General features: G+C 42.6%; 1 protein-coding gene across 2 annotated transcripts in view; it reads right to left on the bottom strand.

Annotated features, from left to right (window-relative positions):
- The window catches only part of drp2 (dystrophin related protein 2), a 77,948-nt gene that overhangs the window by 45,149 nt on the left and 18,101 nt on the right, over window positions 1-14,698 (bottom strand). For both annotated transcript variants that reach the window (XM_084469295.1, XM_084469294.1), the window contains 4 exons: window positions 4,291-4,411; window positions 3,407-3,518; window positions 1,821-1,977; window positions 273-419 (listed from right to left, as the gene is read on the bottom strand). In XM_084469295.1, the coding sequence (XP_084325421.1) occupies window positions 273-419; window positions 1,821-1,977; window positions 3,407-3,518; window positions 4,291-4,411 (537 nt within the window). The remainder of the gene's footprint in view (window positions 1-272; window positions 420-1,820; window positions 1,978-3,406; window positions 3,519-4,290; window positions 4,412-14,698) is intronic.

Raw genomic sequence — 14,698 nt, 5'->3', positions numbered from 1 at the left:
TATATATATATATCTTTTTTTTTTTCATGGGACCTAACATGACCAACAAACTATTTCACTTTGAAAAGCCTGTCAGTGACCATGACGATCACCTGGACAACCCTGGACCTTCAAAGCCCTCATCATTTGGTGCGACTCCTTTCCCAGTGCACCAGTTGCAATTTATCTAACAACAAGTACAGTACGGACACACACGCCACCACCCGACCACCCGACCACCCCACACCCCCTGCTCCCCTCTGGCTGAGGGAAGGCCCCGCACCAGGACGTACCTGGAGGAGCTTCCACCGGCTGTTGAGGTGCTCCAAGGTGCGGGCGTTGTCCACGGACAGGTGGACGTCCGAGATGGCCAGCTGGTGGGCCAGGTCGTTGACGTGCTTCATCCCCTCCTTCACCTGGCTCAGCTCCTCCTTGAACAACTGTGGGTGCGTGGGTGCGCGTGTGTGTGTGTGTGTGTGTGTGTGTGTGTGTGTGTGTGAGTGTTTGAAAAAGGGAAGAGAAGGATGGAGAGAGGAAGAAAGACATATGTAAATATAGTTTGTTTTGGGGATTTTTACAGGGCTCGTTAAAAACATAATTCACGCTTTTGTCTTGATCCAAGGACGCGCTGCAGCACTGAGCTTAGTGCCAGCTTAGCGTTTTCTTATCAGTGTGCATTTGAATACTGCTATCCATATCTTGTTGTGCTGTGTGCGTGCCATGTTATCCTCAATGTTGTGCTTGCTTGCGTGCGTGCGTGTGCATGTGTGAATGGCGGACTTGTGACTGTTTATGTTCCTCCTGTTTGTGTTTTCCTTGTGCGTGTGTTTACGTGCGTGTACATACGAATCAGCCCCGACAGCAACGCCATGCCCGGGAGCCTTTTTTTTTTTTTTTACTGAACATGTGCTGGCTGTGACAGCAGACTAAACAGTGACATGATGGTTGTCAAGTGTCCTCACTTTCAATGAACGGCACTGCGTAATTACAGCAGGCCTCTTGGGCACCGTGACTAAGCAGCAGTACACACACCACCACTCCACCATGAATAAACCAAAAACCCCCGCAGTTTTTTCAACAACAACAAATCAAACGAGTTGCGGCCCATGGCCACGTGTCCATGAGTGTCAAGTACATAATTTCCGTTCCCCTTCGACTGCCACAAAACACTGAGATAGCTCTTCCAACAGGGGGCGGGTTGGTGGGTGAAACCACCTAACAACTCACGCCATCATTACAGGTTTGAGTGTTTCATGGCAACAAGTCGGTCCCAGAGAGAAGAACAGAGCGGGACTCTTTCGTTTGATTCCGTTTTTTTTGATGTTCGGGATCAAAAACGTGTATTTTTCAGAGGATCAATGTGATGTTCTCTCTGGCACGAAAGCCGATGTACTTATTTTTTGGATTTGCTGGCCTCTCTCTGCTACAAGGGGATCGTGGTAGCACCTCAGAGGTGTCTCTCTCAGGGGACGCCTGTAAGTGACTACATCGGCGTCTTTGACTAATAAGTCAAAATCCATTGTGTTCTTTAAAAAAACAACAACAACTGTAGAATACTGGTACACTACACGCATATGAAGACATCATTAAACAGCCCATCTGAGAATACAAGTCTATAGATTTTGAATCCTACATGTGAGCACTACGAGTTATAAATACATGATAATAAAAGAAAATCACAAAAAATCACAAAAAATATTTATTTTAAATGTTAAAAATATAATCACTATATAAATAAATACATGTATTAAGTCAATGAATGAATAAACAAAACACAACCATTTAAAAAAGGCATCTCTATGTACATATGGTTGTGTAGTGTCCGTGCCGGTTGCTCCTACCTTGGTGGCGTCTATGTGGTCCTGCAGTGCGTCAATGAACAGGTCCCCCACGGGCTCCCAGGCGTCCCGGACCCCCTCCGCCTGCTCCAGGGCCACGTCCAGCTCCTCCATGGCGGCCTGGGTCTGCAGCAGCCGCTCCAACGTCCTTTCCATGTGCCTGAAGCCGCACAGCGGGGGTCAAAGGTCAGTCTGAACTAGTCACCTTTTTCAGACTACCTTTTCAGCTAGTTATTTTGCATTTCATTGACGCTGACCTTGTGTTATGCTGTGAGTTTGATACATAAAGAGAGTGTGCGTGTGTGTGTGTGTGTGTGTGTGTGTGTGTGTGTGTGTGTGTGTGTGTGTGTGTGGCCTGAGGGCCAGGGGAGAGCAGACCTTAAAAAGCCTGCTCGAAGGTGCATTCAGGGCTCTCTTGGCTTGGGTGCAAGGAGAGTCCAGCCGTTGTGGCGGTGGAGGCGGTGGAGCCCGCGGAGCCCACCAATTATCTTTTTGTTCTTTTAAGAAAGATAGATACTTTATGTTTGATTAAAAGTGCCTTTGTGGCTTAACTACTAAGAGAATTGTGTGCTGATTGGATTAAGGCGGTTCACTCCCCGAGCCGGGTTGTCACAGAGTGTGTGTGTGTGTGTGTGTGTGTGTGTGTGTGTGTGTGTGTGTGTGTGTGTGTGTGTGTGTGTGTGTGTGTTATTTTTACTTTCTACTATCTAGTCACTTAACTCTGAGGATGCTTTATCCAAAGTGATTTGCAGTGATACATGTTTAGGAACAGGTAGGGGTAAGGCATCTTGCAGGGATGCCTACAAGGAGGCTGTGAAGGTACTGGGATTGAATCCAGTACTTATACAAGGTGGAAGAAAATCTTCATTTGATCACTGTTCTGGACCATTCTGGAGAGTATGTTTTGTATATTCAGTATAAGGCCATATATATGGCCTTATACTGAATATACAAAACAAAACATCACAATTTACCATTTAATGTATATATAGCATTACATATATGTAATGCTATATATACATTAAATGGTAAATTGTGATGTACTCTCTTAGTTGTTTTACATATTTTCCTACCCAGGGACCACAGATGAAATTTAGCTAACTAACTCTGGCCCAACTACTTTGTTAAATAAAGGAATGAACTACACTAAACATTTTACGAGAATGTTAGGCAGAATGCACTGTGGTATACAGTGTACAGTGGTTACATTGTCTGGTCAGATCAAAGTAATTCATCGATATAGTTTCTGTGCAGATGCATGTAGGAAAAGCATCACTCTTTAGCTTTGTAGTTAACTTGTATACTGTACTCTACAATGAAATTGCCAGTGCCAAAGCGTACTGGATAAACTATGCATGACTTCAAACCCAGGTAGAGACCTATTCAAGTTTATCTCCCAACTCCATATTTTGTTAGTTCCTCCAAACAATTTTCACAATTCCTATTAATCCCCCTGGTGCCCCCCCCCCCCCCAACAACCAGAGGAGAAAAATGAAGACGATAAAATTCGCTTGAAAAGAAAAAAACGCTTGAAACTTTTAACAATCTCTTCAGGAAGGGGATTGAGCGTTGGATGGGCAGGGCCTGACCTGTGGCGGTCCACGCAGCGCGCTGTCAGCTTCTCCCACAGGTCGCTGGTCACGCTGGCTTGCTTCCATACCGAGCGGCTGACGTTCAGGACCCGTCGTCGTGGCGACAACTCTGGGAGGACAGAGCAAGGAGGGGGAGTCAGAAGGCTGGCGAGCACAAGGAGGAGTGATGGAGAGAGAGAGAGAGAGACAGAGAGAGAAAGGGAGCACGCTGAATGGGGGGGGGATGGAGACCCGGGATGAGGTTAATGAAGAGGGAGGGAGGGAGGGAGGAAAGAAGGAAGGAAGGACGGATTGACGGAAGAACGGAAGGAAGGAAGGAGGGAGGGAGGGAAGGAGGGAGGGAGGAAGGACAGACGAAAGGAGGGCGTGAGGGAGACAGGAAGGACGGAAGGGAGGAAGGAAAGAAAGAAAGAAAAGGAAAAAGGAAAAGAAAAAAAAGAAAGGATCCTGGAGGAAAGCACACAGCAGAGAGCGTGACAAGAGGGCTCTGGGTTACTCTCCAGCACAGTGCAACCAGTAGTGGAGTGGAGCCAAGCGCGGGCCGCGGCGGGCTTTACGAGTGGGTGGAGATACTGTATTATTGATCTGAGCAGATGTTACCGCAGAGCCGCTACACAAGATCTAATTGGACGATTCCCCTGTACCCCTTTCCCTTCCCCAGTGTGGCATCAGTGGACAGATCACTGCTCATAACGGCTAAGAGGGGGAGAGAGCGGGAGGGGGAGAGAGTGGGGGGGGGGGGGGAGAGGAGGGGAGAGGGGGACACACCTGCAAGGCACTCGGGCTATAAATGAACTCTTGGGGCTTTGGGAGTGGATTTGTGAGTGTAACGCTTTAGCTGGCGCGGAGGCTGCATAAGAGGGGGGGAAAGAGGACCAGACCTTTCCCGTCGGGAAGGGACTCCTCGGGCTCCTGGAAGGGATGCTGAGCCAGGAACGCCTGGGCCGACTCCAGCACCGAGTAGATGAAGGGCCCTCGGGACTTCACATCCTCCACGAAGGCCTGGCGGAGGAGGGGGGGAGAGTGTGTGTGTGTGTGTGTGTGTGTGTGTGTGTGTGTGTGTGTGTGTGTGTTGTGTATGCAAGTGAAGATTAAGAAGAATGAAGGGAGGGGGGGGATAAAAAAGGAAAGATAAAAGTGTTGCTACACACAACACTCGCACACTCACACACACACACACACACATACAGAAACACACACACAAGAACACACACACACACACACACACACACACACACAAAGGCACACAGACATGCAACATATCCACACACAACAAAACACAGTGAGTGCGTTATCAGATTCATCACTGTAGTGTGTCAGTCCTGTGACTGCACTGGAAAGCTGGCCGGTGTATTAAAATAATAATAGTGCTGTCAGTTAAATACATTAACTTTTTTTTTTTTTACCCTTTTATTGATGGACAGTGTTACATTGTCTGAGAGATTATTTGCTCCAAGTGTGAATGATTGCTCCAAGTGAGAATGTTAGTGTGAAATTGAACACTACAGTATATGTCAATGTTGTTTTCAATTTAAAAAAAAACATTTGCACAAAGCAAGCAATCCACTTTTCCATGTTGATAAGATCATTAAAATGAGAAAAAATAATGGGACAAAAAGAAATCAAGGGACATTTAAGAATAGATAAAAAATGTGTGATTAATTGCGAGTTAACTATGACATTAATGCGATTAAATATTTGAATCGTTTGACACCACTAAATAATAAATACTCATTATTCTTTATTCTTTATTCTTTATTTCAAGGATAGCCCCTTGAGATGTATCATCTCATTTTCGAGGGGGTCCTTACAATAATGACAAACAATACAAAGATAGCAAGAGTAAGTATTAAACATAAATCCAAACACATAAGCACAAGGACAAACACATACACTCACACACCCATGCACACTCCAACACTGCTCCCCAAAGCTAGCCTCCCCCATCCCCACCCCTCACCAGCCAGTATTACAGAGTACAATCAAAAATAATAATAATAATAATAATAATAATAATAAATAAAAATACATAAATAAATAAAAAGGAATCCCTCAACAAAATGAAGGTAGACATTTGTACTGAAAAGCATACTATACACCAATATAAATACATTTTCTTGCATACACAAGTCAAGTATACAGTACATATTTGTAGATACACATACAGTATAGTGACAAAATGAAAGCAGGTATGAGTAGAATGAGTCCTAGAAAGAAAAGGTAAGATAGATCAGAAACAAGAGCAGGATGTTTTATAATGCGTAACTAAAGATGATTTGAAAATATGGAAAGAAATGATAGACCTAAGTGAGGAAGGAAGGTTGTTCCACTCTGATGGAGCTTTGAACGCCTCTTTTTTGATTTTAGGTGTGACTAGAAACAGGTGATCCATGTGCCATAGACTGTATTGAGAAGTAAAAGGAATTAAGAGTTGTTTCAAATATGAAGGGAAATTGAAATAGATGCATTTGAAAGTAAGTATTGCCCAATGGAGTTGCCTTCTGGACTTAGGAGCAGGCCAGTTCAGGGACTCATACATTAGGCAGTGATGGGTTCTAAAAGGACACCTGAGCACAAATCTACAAAGACTATTATATAGCACATTAAGAGGACGGAGATTTGTTTCAGTGGTGTTACCATAGATAACATCAGCATAATCCAATATTGGGAATAGTAATTGCATTATAATTCTTTTCCGGACTTCTTGAGAGAAGCAGTCAACAGAACAATAAAGTGATTTCAGACAGCCAAATATTTTCTTGGTGATTGAGTTTATATGAGGTTTAAAGGATAGCTGAGAATCAAGCCAGAGGCCTAAATATTTAAATTCTTCAATTTTATCTATTGGTGTTCCATCAAGAAGACTAATAGACCAGTTACTTAATAACAAAGGATCAGGTCGAGTGCAAAACAACATACTATATGATTTTTTTCTTATTCAACAGAAGCTTATTTGAAGAGAACCATATTTGAACCAGATTGAAATCAGATTGTAGAGAATATTGAATTTGTGACGTGTCAGAGCTGGAAAAGTATAATACAGTGTCATCTGCATATAAATGAATTTCGCAGTCAGAACAGATTTGAGGAAGATCATTAATAAAAATTGAGAACAAAAGAGGACCTAAGGATGAGCCTTGTGGAACACCTTTATCAATGATCTTGAATTCTGAATGACTTCCCTGAAAGGAGACACACTGACTTCTAAAATGAAGAAATTAGTTAAAAAATAAAGAGTTAGAGAGTTAGTAGAAATAGCATACCATTTATCTAGTAGAAGATAATGATCAACCATATCAAATGCTTTTGAAAGGTCAATAAATATAGCACCTGTAGGCATATTGCTGTCAGCAGCTGACAGTATATCATTTGTAAATTTTAGAAGAGCAGTGGTGGTTGAGTAATTAGGTCGAAAACCTGATTGGTGTGGCGATAATATGTTATGGTCAGCAAGGTATTTAGATAATTGATTAAATATTAGTTTTTCAAATATTTTTGCTATACTATTGATAATTGAGATTGGTCTATAATTATTGGTGTCTGAGGTGTCACCACCTTTATGAAGAGGGGTTACTCTAGCGCTTTTCCATGATGAGGGTGTTTCACAAGTTGCGAAAGATAAATTAATTAAGTCAGCCAGTGGAAATGACAAAACATGAGAGGCAAGTTTAAAGAACTTAATTTCCAGACCATCTGGACCAGCACTGCATCCAGAGCTTAGGCCATCAATAACCCGCTGAACATCTATTGGAAAGATAGTTTTGAAGCAAAAGGAGCTGCTACACCTAGTCTGATTCGAGGTAAGACCAGAGTAAGTGTAACCAGATAGAGAGCTGCCAATTGAAGAGAAGTGCTGGCTGAATGCCTCTGCAATTAATAAAGGTTCACTCACAGTTAGATTGTTTAGTCTAATATGCGTTGTAGGGCTTTTTGTGGATTTATTGGTTATACAATTGATTCTCTTCCAAAATTTCTTCGGGTTTTTAAAATCAGTTGATAAGCAGTCTTTATAGTAATTTGCTTTACCATTTCTTGTGTTGGTTTTACATTTATTCCATAACTCCTTATAAGCATTCCAGTCAGCAGCATCCTTTTTTTTACGGTATTTATTCCAGGCCTTGTCTCTTTGTTTGAATAAGTGTATGAGATCTCCCTTGATCCAAGGTAGATGTCGACCCTTGACCTTAATTGATATAAAAGGAGCATGCTTGTTAATTATCTCGACAAACTCGGTATATAAGAAATTCCACGCATCTTCAACAGATGGAATTAATTGAAATCTCTCCCAGTTTATGTTTATTATATCCTGAATGAAGTGTTCAGGGTTAATTTTGTTAAATTGTCTTACTTTAATCAATTTAGGAGGAAGACAAGGCACTTTGATTTTCCAAATACAAAAAAACATAGTGGTCACTAAAAGAGTCAGGTAAGACCCCAGATTGTAAAATTCTGCCAGGATGGGAAACTAAAATCCAGTCAAGCAAAGAGGAAGAGCTGGGACCGACTCTAGTGGGTTCAGTTATGAGTTGAGTTAGATTTATGCTGTTGAAGAGGTTCCGATCTTTTTGAGAGGAGCGATCCAGCCAATTAGAATTGAAGTCACCTAATATGATTTTTTCACTGGTGCAGTCTAAAGAATTAATGGTAGACAGGATACAATCAGTAGTTTCTGCTGGAGCAGATGGAGGTTTATAAATATTTCCAATGATTAGTCGTTTATTTTCATGAAAAATTATTTTAACGAAAAGGCATTCAAAATGCTGGGGATTCTCATTTGGAAGAACAAGTACTGCAGTCAAATTTGAGGATACATATGTTAGGAGGCCCCCACCTCTTGAGCCTCTATCGTTCCTAAATAGAACATAATTATTAAGTTTGACTTCATCATCAGAAATATTACTGTTTAACCAAGTTTCAGACAAAGTGATTACATGGGGTTTATTATAGGTAAGCCAGGCTCTCAGTAAATCAATTTTAGGTGGTAAACTCCTAATGTTCAAATGAATGATATGCAGCCCTTTAGCACAATTCATTAATCCAAAATAACTGAGTAAACATGCATATGATGTGGAAGTAGAAATGCACACCGAGCATGATCGCATGTTGTGGTTTGTAGCAGGCAGGGACAGGTGGTGAGAGAGGCAGAAGGAGAGCAACAAACACAAACATAAGCACACACCCACACACACACACAGGACAGGAGAGCACATACGGCATTGCAGAAAGCACGTACGGCACTAACCAAGTAAGTAATTATAATATATATATATATATATATATATATATAATTTTATTTTTTTTAAGAAAAAGGTTCTGAGCTCAGTCTACATGACTCAGCATAATGCAGGTATATCAAAATGAAAGGTCCATGTCTACTAAAAGTAATATATTGGGCCTTTATGAGGCCGTCAGATGACGGCAAACAAAAATAAATTAATAATAATAATAATAATATGCTTCAACAGCTTCTTAGTTTATTAGCTTCAACATCCAAAAGTATTCAGTAATTATTCTAAACTAAATATTTATAGGCGTCTATCATTCCCTGTTTACATAACTTAGAGATCAACCCATATTTTAGTGTTACGCCATTTTACGACACTTGTGATATGCTATACGGCAAACAGTAGTAAAGCAGCTGTCACTAGCATCGCCCATCAACAATTTTGCAAAAAAGAAAACCAGAGAAAAAACAAAAACCAACGCAGCAGTTCGATCAGCGACAAGGTTGCACATATGAAACATAAGACTCAATGCCAGTCCGATGAGAAAATAAGTTCACGAGGATGAGTCACAAAATAGTTCAAAAAGTTCATCAGCAGGCAGAGTGTTATGCTGGCACTGACACTATCGACTAGTCACCAGCCATCAGTCTGCGATATCAGAGTCAATGGAGGAGTTAATGGAGGAGAGTGCACCGAAGAATTTCTCCGCTTCACCAGGAGTATGAAAGAGATGTCTCTTACCAGCGTGGGTAACTCTCAGCGTGCAGGGAAAGAGCAAGCCATATTCGATGTCCCGATCACGGAGCTTTTTCTTCACTGCATTAAACTCTCAGCGTCTCTGGACTACACCAGCGGAGTCCGGATAAATATGGACTCGAACTACCTTCGAGGAGCCCTCTTGGTTCCCAGCCCTCGCGTTGTACTGAAGGGGGTCCTTCTTGTCCCTGGCTAGTTTTATTATCTTCAGCTTGTCTTGAAAGTATTGAAACTTTACCAAGATCGGCCTGGGACCCTTGGCTTTGACGTTGTCCATGACACCAGTGCGATGACAGCGCTCAATCATAGGAGGAACGGAGAAGTTTGCTTCACCTAGAAGCTGTGGAATCAGATGACTCATGAAGCCGAGGATATCTTTGGCCTCGGCCTTCTCAGGTATGCCGACGAATCGTAGATTGGAGCGTCTGCTTCGGTTCTCGGCGTCTTCAGTCCACGATTTAAGGTTGGTGTTTTCCTTTTCGAGCACCTTTACACGTTTGACCAGTTCTGTTATGTAATCTTCGTTTGAGCTTACTCTCTGCTGAATCTCATTGACCTGATCTCCGAGCATATGAAGGGAGTCATCTATTTTCTTCAGACTGGGTCCAAGTGAATCTATTTTGGAGTCAATGTGTGAAATAATGTCGAGTTTCATTTGCTGCATCATATCAAAGATACTTTGGAGAGTAACTGGTTCACCCATTGTAAGGGCCATCAGCGTTTCCACTTGCACAAAGAGAAGGGTATCCTTAGTAGACAAATAGTTTAGCCAGTAGACTGGAGCTCATAACCCTCACTCACTCACGGCGGCCATCTTCCGTCTTTCTGATTATAATATCTTGAATGTATACAGCACTTTATATGTATACAGCCATGGAGGCTGTACACATAGCAGACATAGCAAAATAATACAGGGACAGAAGAAAAAAAAACCTCAGGGGGACATATCGCTGAATACAAATCATTACCAGAGCTCCTAGCAAGACAGCGTAACACTACTTCTGTAGCCGCAGGGTAGGGTGGTGGGCATGTCCTTGGGCACTCAGCTGGGTGCCTCAGAAAAAACAGGCAATTACCTGGTGTGTCTGTACGCACTGGTCCTCCTATGACACCTCTCGCTATGCTTGTAACACGCTGACTTGAGCTAAAAAACTCACTCAAACATGTGCACATGCATACATACATGCATACATGCATACACACACACACACACACACACACACACACACACACACAGTGTGACATACAAATGAGCACACAGGATCTGAAGAAAACTAAATCCTGCTGCATTGAAACACTCTAGTCTTCAGCCTCATTATAAAACACAGTGTATCTTTATCAAAAGTATCTCTGATTCAAGATATACATATGTGGGCTCAACACTTGGTGCAAAGAGAAAACACTAGCTGGGAGGAGCAGCTACTGGGCAGTGTCTGCATGGATGGGAGAGGTTTTCTTTTCTGTTCTCACTGTGCTTAAACCCCAGGACCAACTGGCCTGCAGAGCTGACGACAGCACTCAACATCAACCCAAACAGGACGCCATGCTGAACGGGCGAACATCACGCAGCACTGTGTACACACGCACACGCTTCGCGACAACCGTTTACTCTCTCTTCCCTCTCTCTCTCATGCTCGCTGCTTCGCTCATCTTGGCTCTCCCCTGAACGCTCCTCTGTTTACTACGTCTTGAAAATTACAAACACTCATGTTCCTCGTCACAAATGTTATATCGCGCCCGCGTGCGCTCTCTCTCTCTCTCTCTCTCTCTCTCTCTCTCTCTCTCTCTCTCTCTCTCTCTCTCTCTCTCTCTCTCTCTCTCTCTCTCTCTCTCTCTCTCTCTCTCTCTCTCTCTCTCTCTCTCTCTCTCTCTCTCTCTCTCTCTCTCTCTCTCTCTCGCCTTAGGCCTTAGTGTTCTATTACCTTCCTATTTGTTATACAATTAGCTTTTAATGAGCGTAACCTTACAGAGAACTCTCTCTCTCTCTCTCTCACGTGCACTGCAATCACCCGCACGCACGCCAGCCTTCCCAGAATCCCTTGCCCCACACGATCCTGTGTCCGATACAAAGTGAATGGGAGTTGAGTGCCACAGTTGAGGCCACCCTATTGGTGGGGGGCGAGCTGTAAGGAGGCCTACAGGAAGGCTACAGACATTCCAGATTGAACCCAGAACCTTTCAGCGGAAAGCCGAACAACTATCCTCGAAATCGTCGAAATTTGGCAATTCATCTAAACAATAATTGTGGTGTTGTGGTGCAGACATGGCAAACTGCAGATGTAGCGACACAGGTGGACAGGAACTGGGGGATCCTGGTAGGGATTCTATTTTGCACAGCAGCGTCATCCCAGTGACTCATGAGCCATGGGACTAGGTTCACATCCGGCCCCGTCTCTCTCTCTCTCTCTCTCTCTCTCTCTCTCTCTCTCATAGCATATGAGAGGGGGTCGGGATGTCTACGTGTGTGTGTTTTCCTTTGGGTTTGCTGGAAAGAACCATAATGGCACAGATTTTCGTTTGTGAAGCAGTGAGTGGAATGACTTCATCAACCTGTTGGCTGCCCTCTGAGGATGCAGAAGCGCTGCCATGGCAACCGATACGAGTGAGTGTTCCATACCAACCCTCCCACCCCCCACCCCCCCACCCGCAAATCAACACACACACACACACACACACACACACACAGACCAAACATGCATAAAGAAAACATAAGAATAAATCCACTTAAGATCAATAATTCACATTTCTTAAAACGCTCTCAATCTCCATAGAAAACTGGGATGCAATTTCACTCTCCGCTTTGTTGGAAGAAAGTTTCGAGAGCTCCCAGGCGCTAAGGGAGCCGAGGCCTTGTGGATTACAAAGGAGCGCTGAGCTGAAGATGGGACGCATGAGAGGAACACAGGAAGGGCCATGTACAGGGCGGAAGTATGATGTAAGACAGGAGAGGAGAGGGGGACATAGGAGAGGAGACAAGAGGAGAGGAGAGGAGAGGAGAGGAGAGAGGAGAGGAGTGGAGAGGAGAGAAGAGGAGAGGAGAAGAGAGGAGAGGAGCGAAGAGGAGAGAAGAGAGAAAGGAGAGGAGAGGAGAGAGGAGAGAGCACAGCAGAGATAAGGGGTTGTTAAGGTTCAATAGTGCATTGAAATGCAAACACAGGCGTGTGCGTCACGTAATGTATAATTTCTCAAACTTGATCCGGATGTATCCGGATGAGAGCGAGGGGATGTTTAGTGTTGACTGAGTAGCACCTGAGTCTGAGAAAAGGCTGACATTAACAAAGAGATGAGGACAAAGGGGAATGCGTCATAGAAGGATCACGGCAGTGCAAAGAATTATAAAAAGCAAGCAAGCTTAGCCATCTACAATGTGACAGTTATATATTATACTGCAGATACTCTGTTAATTGTCTTGCCGAGTTAGCAGTGCGCCGGTATAGTTGAGAGTCTGAGAGGTCAGGCCTGTTCAAAGTTTTCAGTGGAGACCTCAATCTTCCCACTTGGCCAGGGAGCAAAACCAGCAGAAGTGTGACTGAGATTGCTGTAATTAGGTCCAATAGTTCCAAAGTGTGTGGGCTGGTGGAGCCAAGGGGGAGGGAGTGACGAGACAATGCCCGGTCCACTTGGTGAAAGATATCACCCCTGAGAATTGAGCTCTCAAAATATTAAAGAACAGCATGCGACAGCAATGGTGTCCTGGGGACACACTCCTGAAGCAGTTGAATGACAGGACATAGTTATATAGATGATAGTTAGATAGAAAATGTGACCTTCAACCGGGAGACAGCATCTTAGTTCTTCATAAACAACCGTCGGACAACTGCATCTACACTAAATCCAACAATATAACCTTGTTTTCCAACCCCCAGAGAGACTGATGGCATCCAGTCAGCGTTTAAAAAACGTTTCCTAAGTATCCAATCACTGTTCACAGCATCGTTGATCAGCTCGTGGTGAAAGTGGATGTTGATGGCGGCCATTCAATTCCACATTTTGTTTACAATGGATTAAAACGTCAACTCTGGTGATTGATACTGGTGAGCAAATGTTTTAATTGTGTTCAAATTACATCAATGTTGGTGATGCTTGGCCACTAACTTTTAAATGTCTATACAGTGGTGGGTAGTAACGCATTACAAGTAACGCAAATGAGCAAAAAATTACTTTTTTCGGGTAACGAGTACTTTTCACTTACCTTTTTGAAGTCTGTAATTTTATCCTTACTCAAGTAAATATTTGATTTAGAATTCTACTCTTTACTCAATTACATTTTCCCTTGTGCCTTCATCAAAATGAGTATTTTGATAAACACAATATCTTATTTGACTGTAATACAAGCGTACACATTAGCATAATTTGAGTAATTTTATAACAAAGTACTCTTACTCAAGTAAGTTTTCCAATTGGAATATATACTTTTACTCAAGTAGATTTTGAAGGAAGCAATTGTACTTTTACTTGAGCATAGATTTTCAGTACTCACCACTGTGTATATATATAACATCGAGATCAATTTGGTTTGAGACAGTGCGGGTACACACACAAACAGGGCAGACGGACTGCGGGTGTAAGTGGGACAGGCTTGGGCCATGGGCCATGGGAAATTTGAAAAAATTTGAAAAAATAAATAAATAAATAAAAATATTTTTTTGGTTGTTTTTTTGTATTTTTTGATTAGAGAAACTCAAATAGTTTAATAACATAACTAAATATCATGCGGCAATATGACACAGCCACAGTTAAATAAATTGAAGTCTGGCTCTCAGAAGAGAAAGGTGAAGAAAGACAGGGAAGGAGGACAAAATTGAAGAAGTCGGGTTCTGCCTAACTTATTTTCTAAGAAAGATGAGCACAATCATTTAAACACACAAGATGAAACCCCATTCTTAAATCCGTTATCATTGCTAAAATGAACAGAGACAACCCAAAGCAAGAGCAGACAATCGGCTACACTTTCAAATGATGAGGCTTTGGTTATTAAGGTAAAGGATAAATAAAGTGTACAGTAGGCTAATATTGCAACAGCAGGCTACTGATTTAAAGCGACCTAATATAAAATTAATACTAAGCCGTTATTAGGCTACATGATAAATAATAACCTATGGCATATAGGCTAGTTATCCGCAGACGTCATTGCATTACAAAATGGCTATATCATCCTAGCATGCCTGCTAGTAAAACTTAATTTTTTTAGCGGGAGGGGGGGGGGCACACCCAAACAAATTAAAGCAGCGCTACAAAACAAGATAATTCAAGAAGAATCAGTGAAAAGACTAATAAAGTCGTTCTGCTGGATTATTCCAGATGCCAC

Source organism: Micromesistius poutassou (genome assembly GCF_964030765.1).
Source record: "Micromesistius poutassou genome assembly, chromosome: 6".
NCBI classification, from domain to species: Eukaryota; Metazoa; Chordata; class Actinopteri; order Gadiformes; family Gadidae; genus Micromesistius; species Micromesistius poutassou.
Note: the sequence above shows the minus strand (reverse complement) of the source record. Positions and strands in the feature narration are given on the sequence as shown.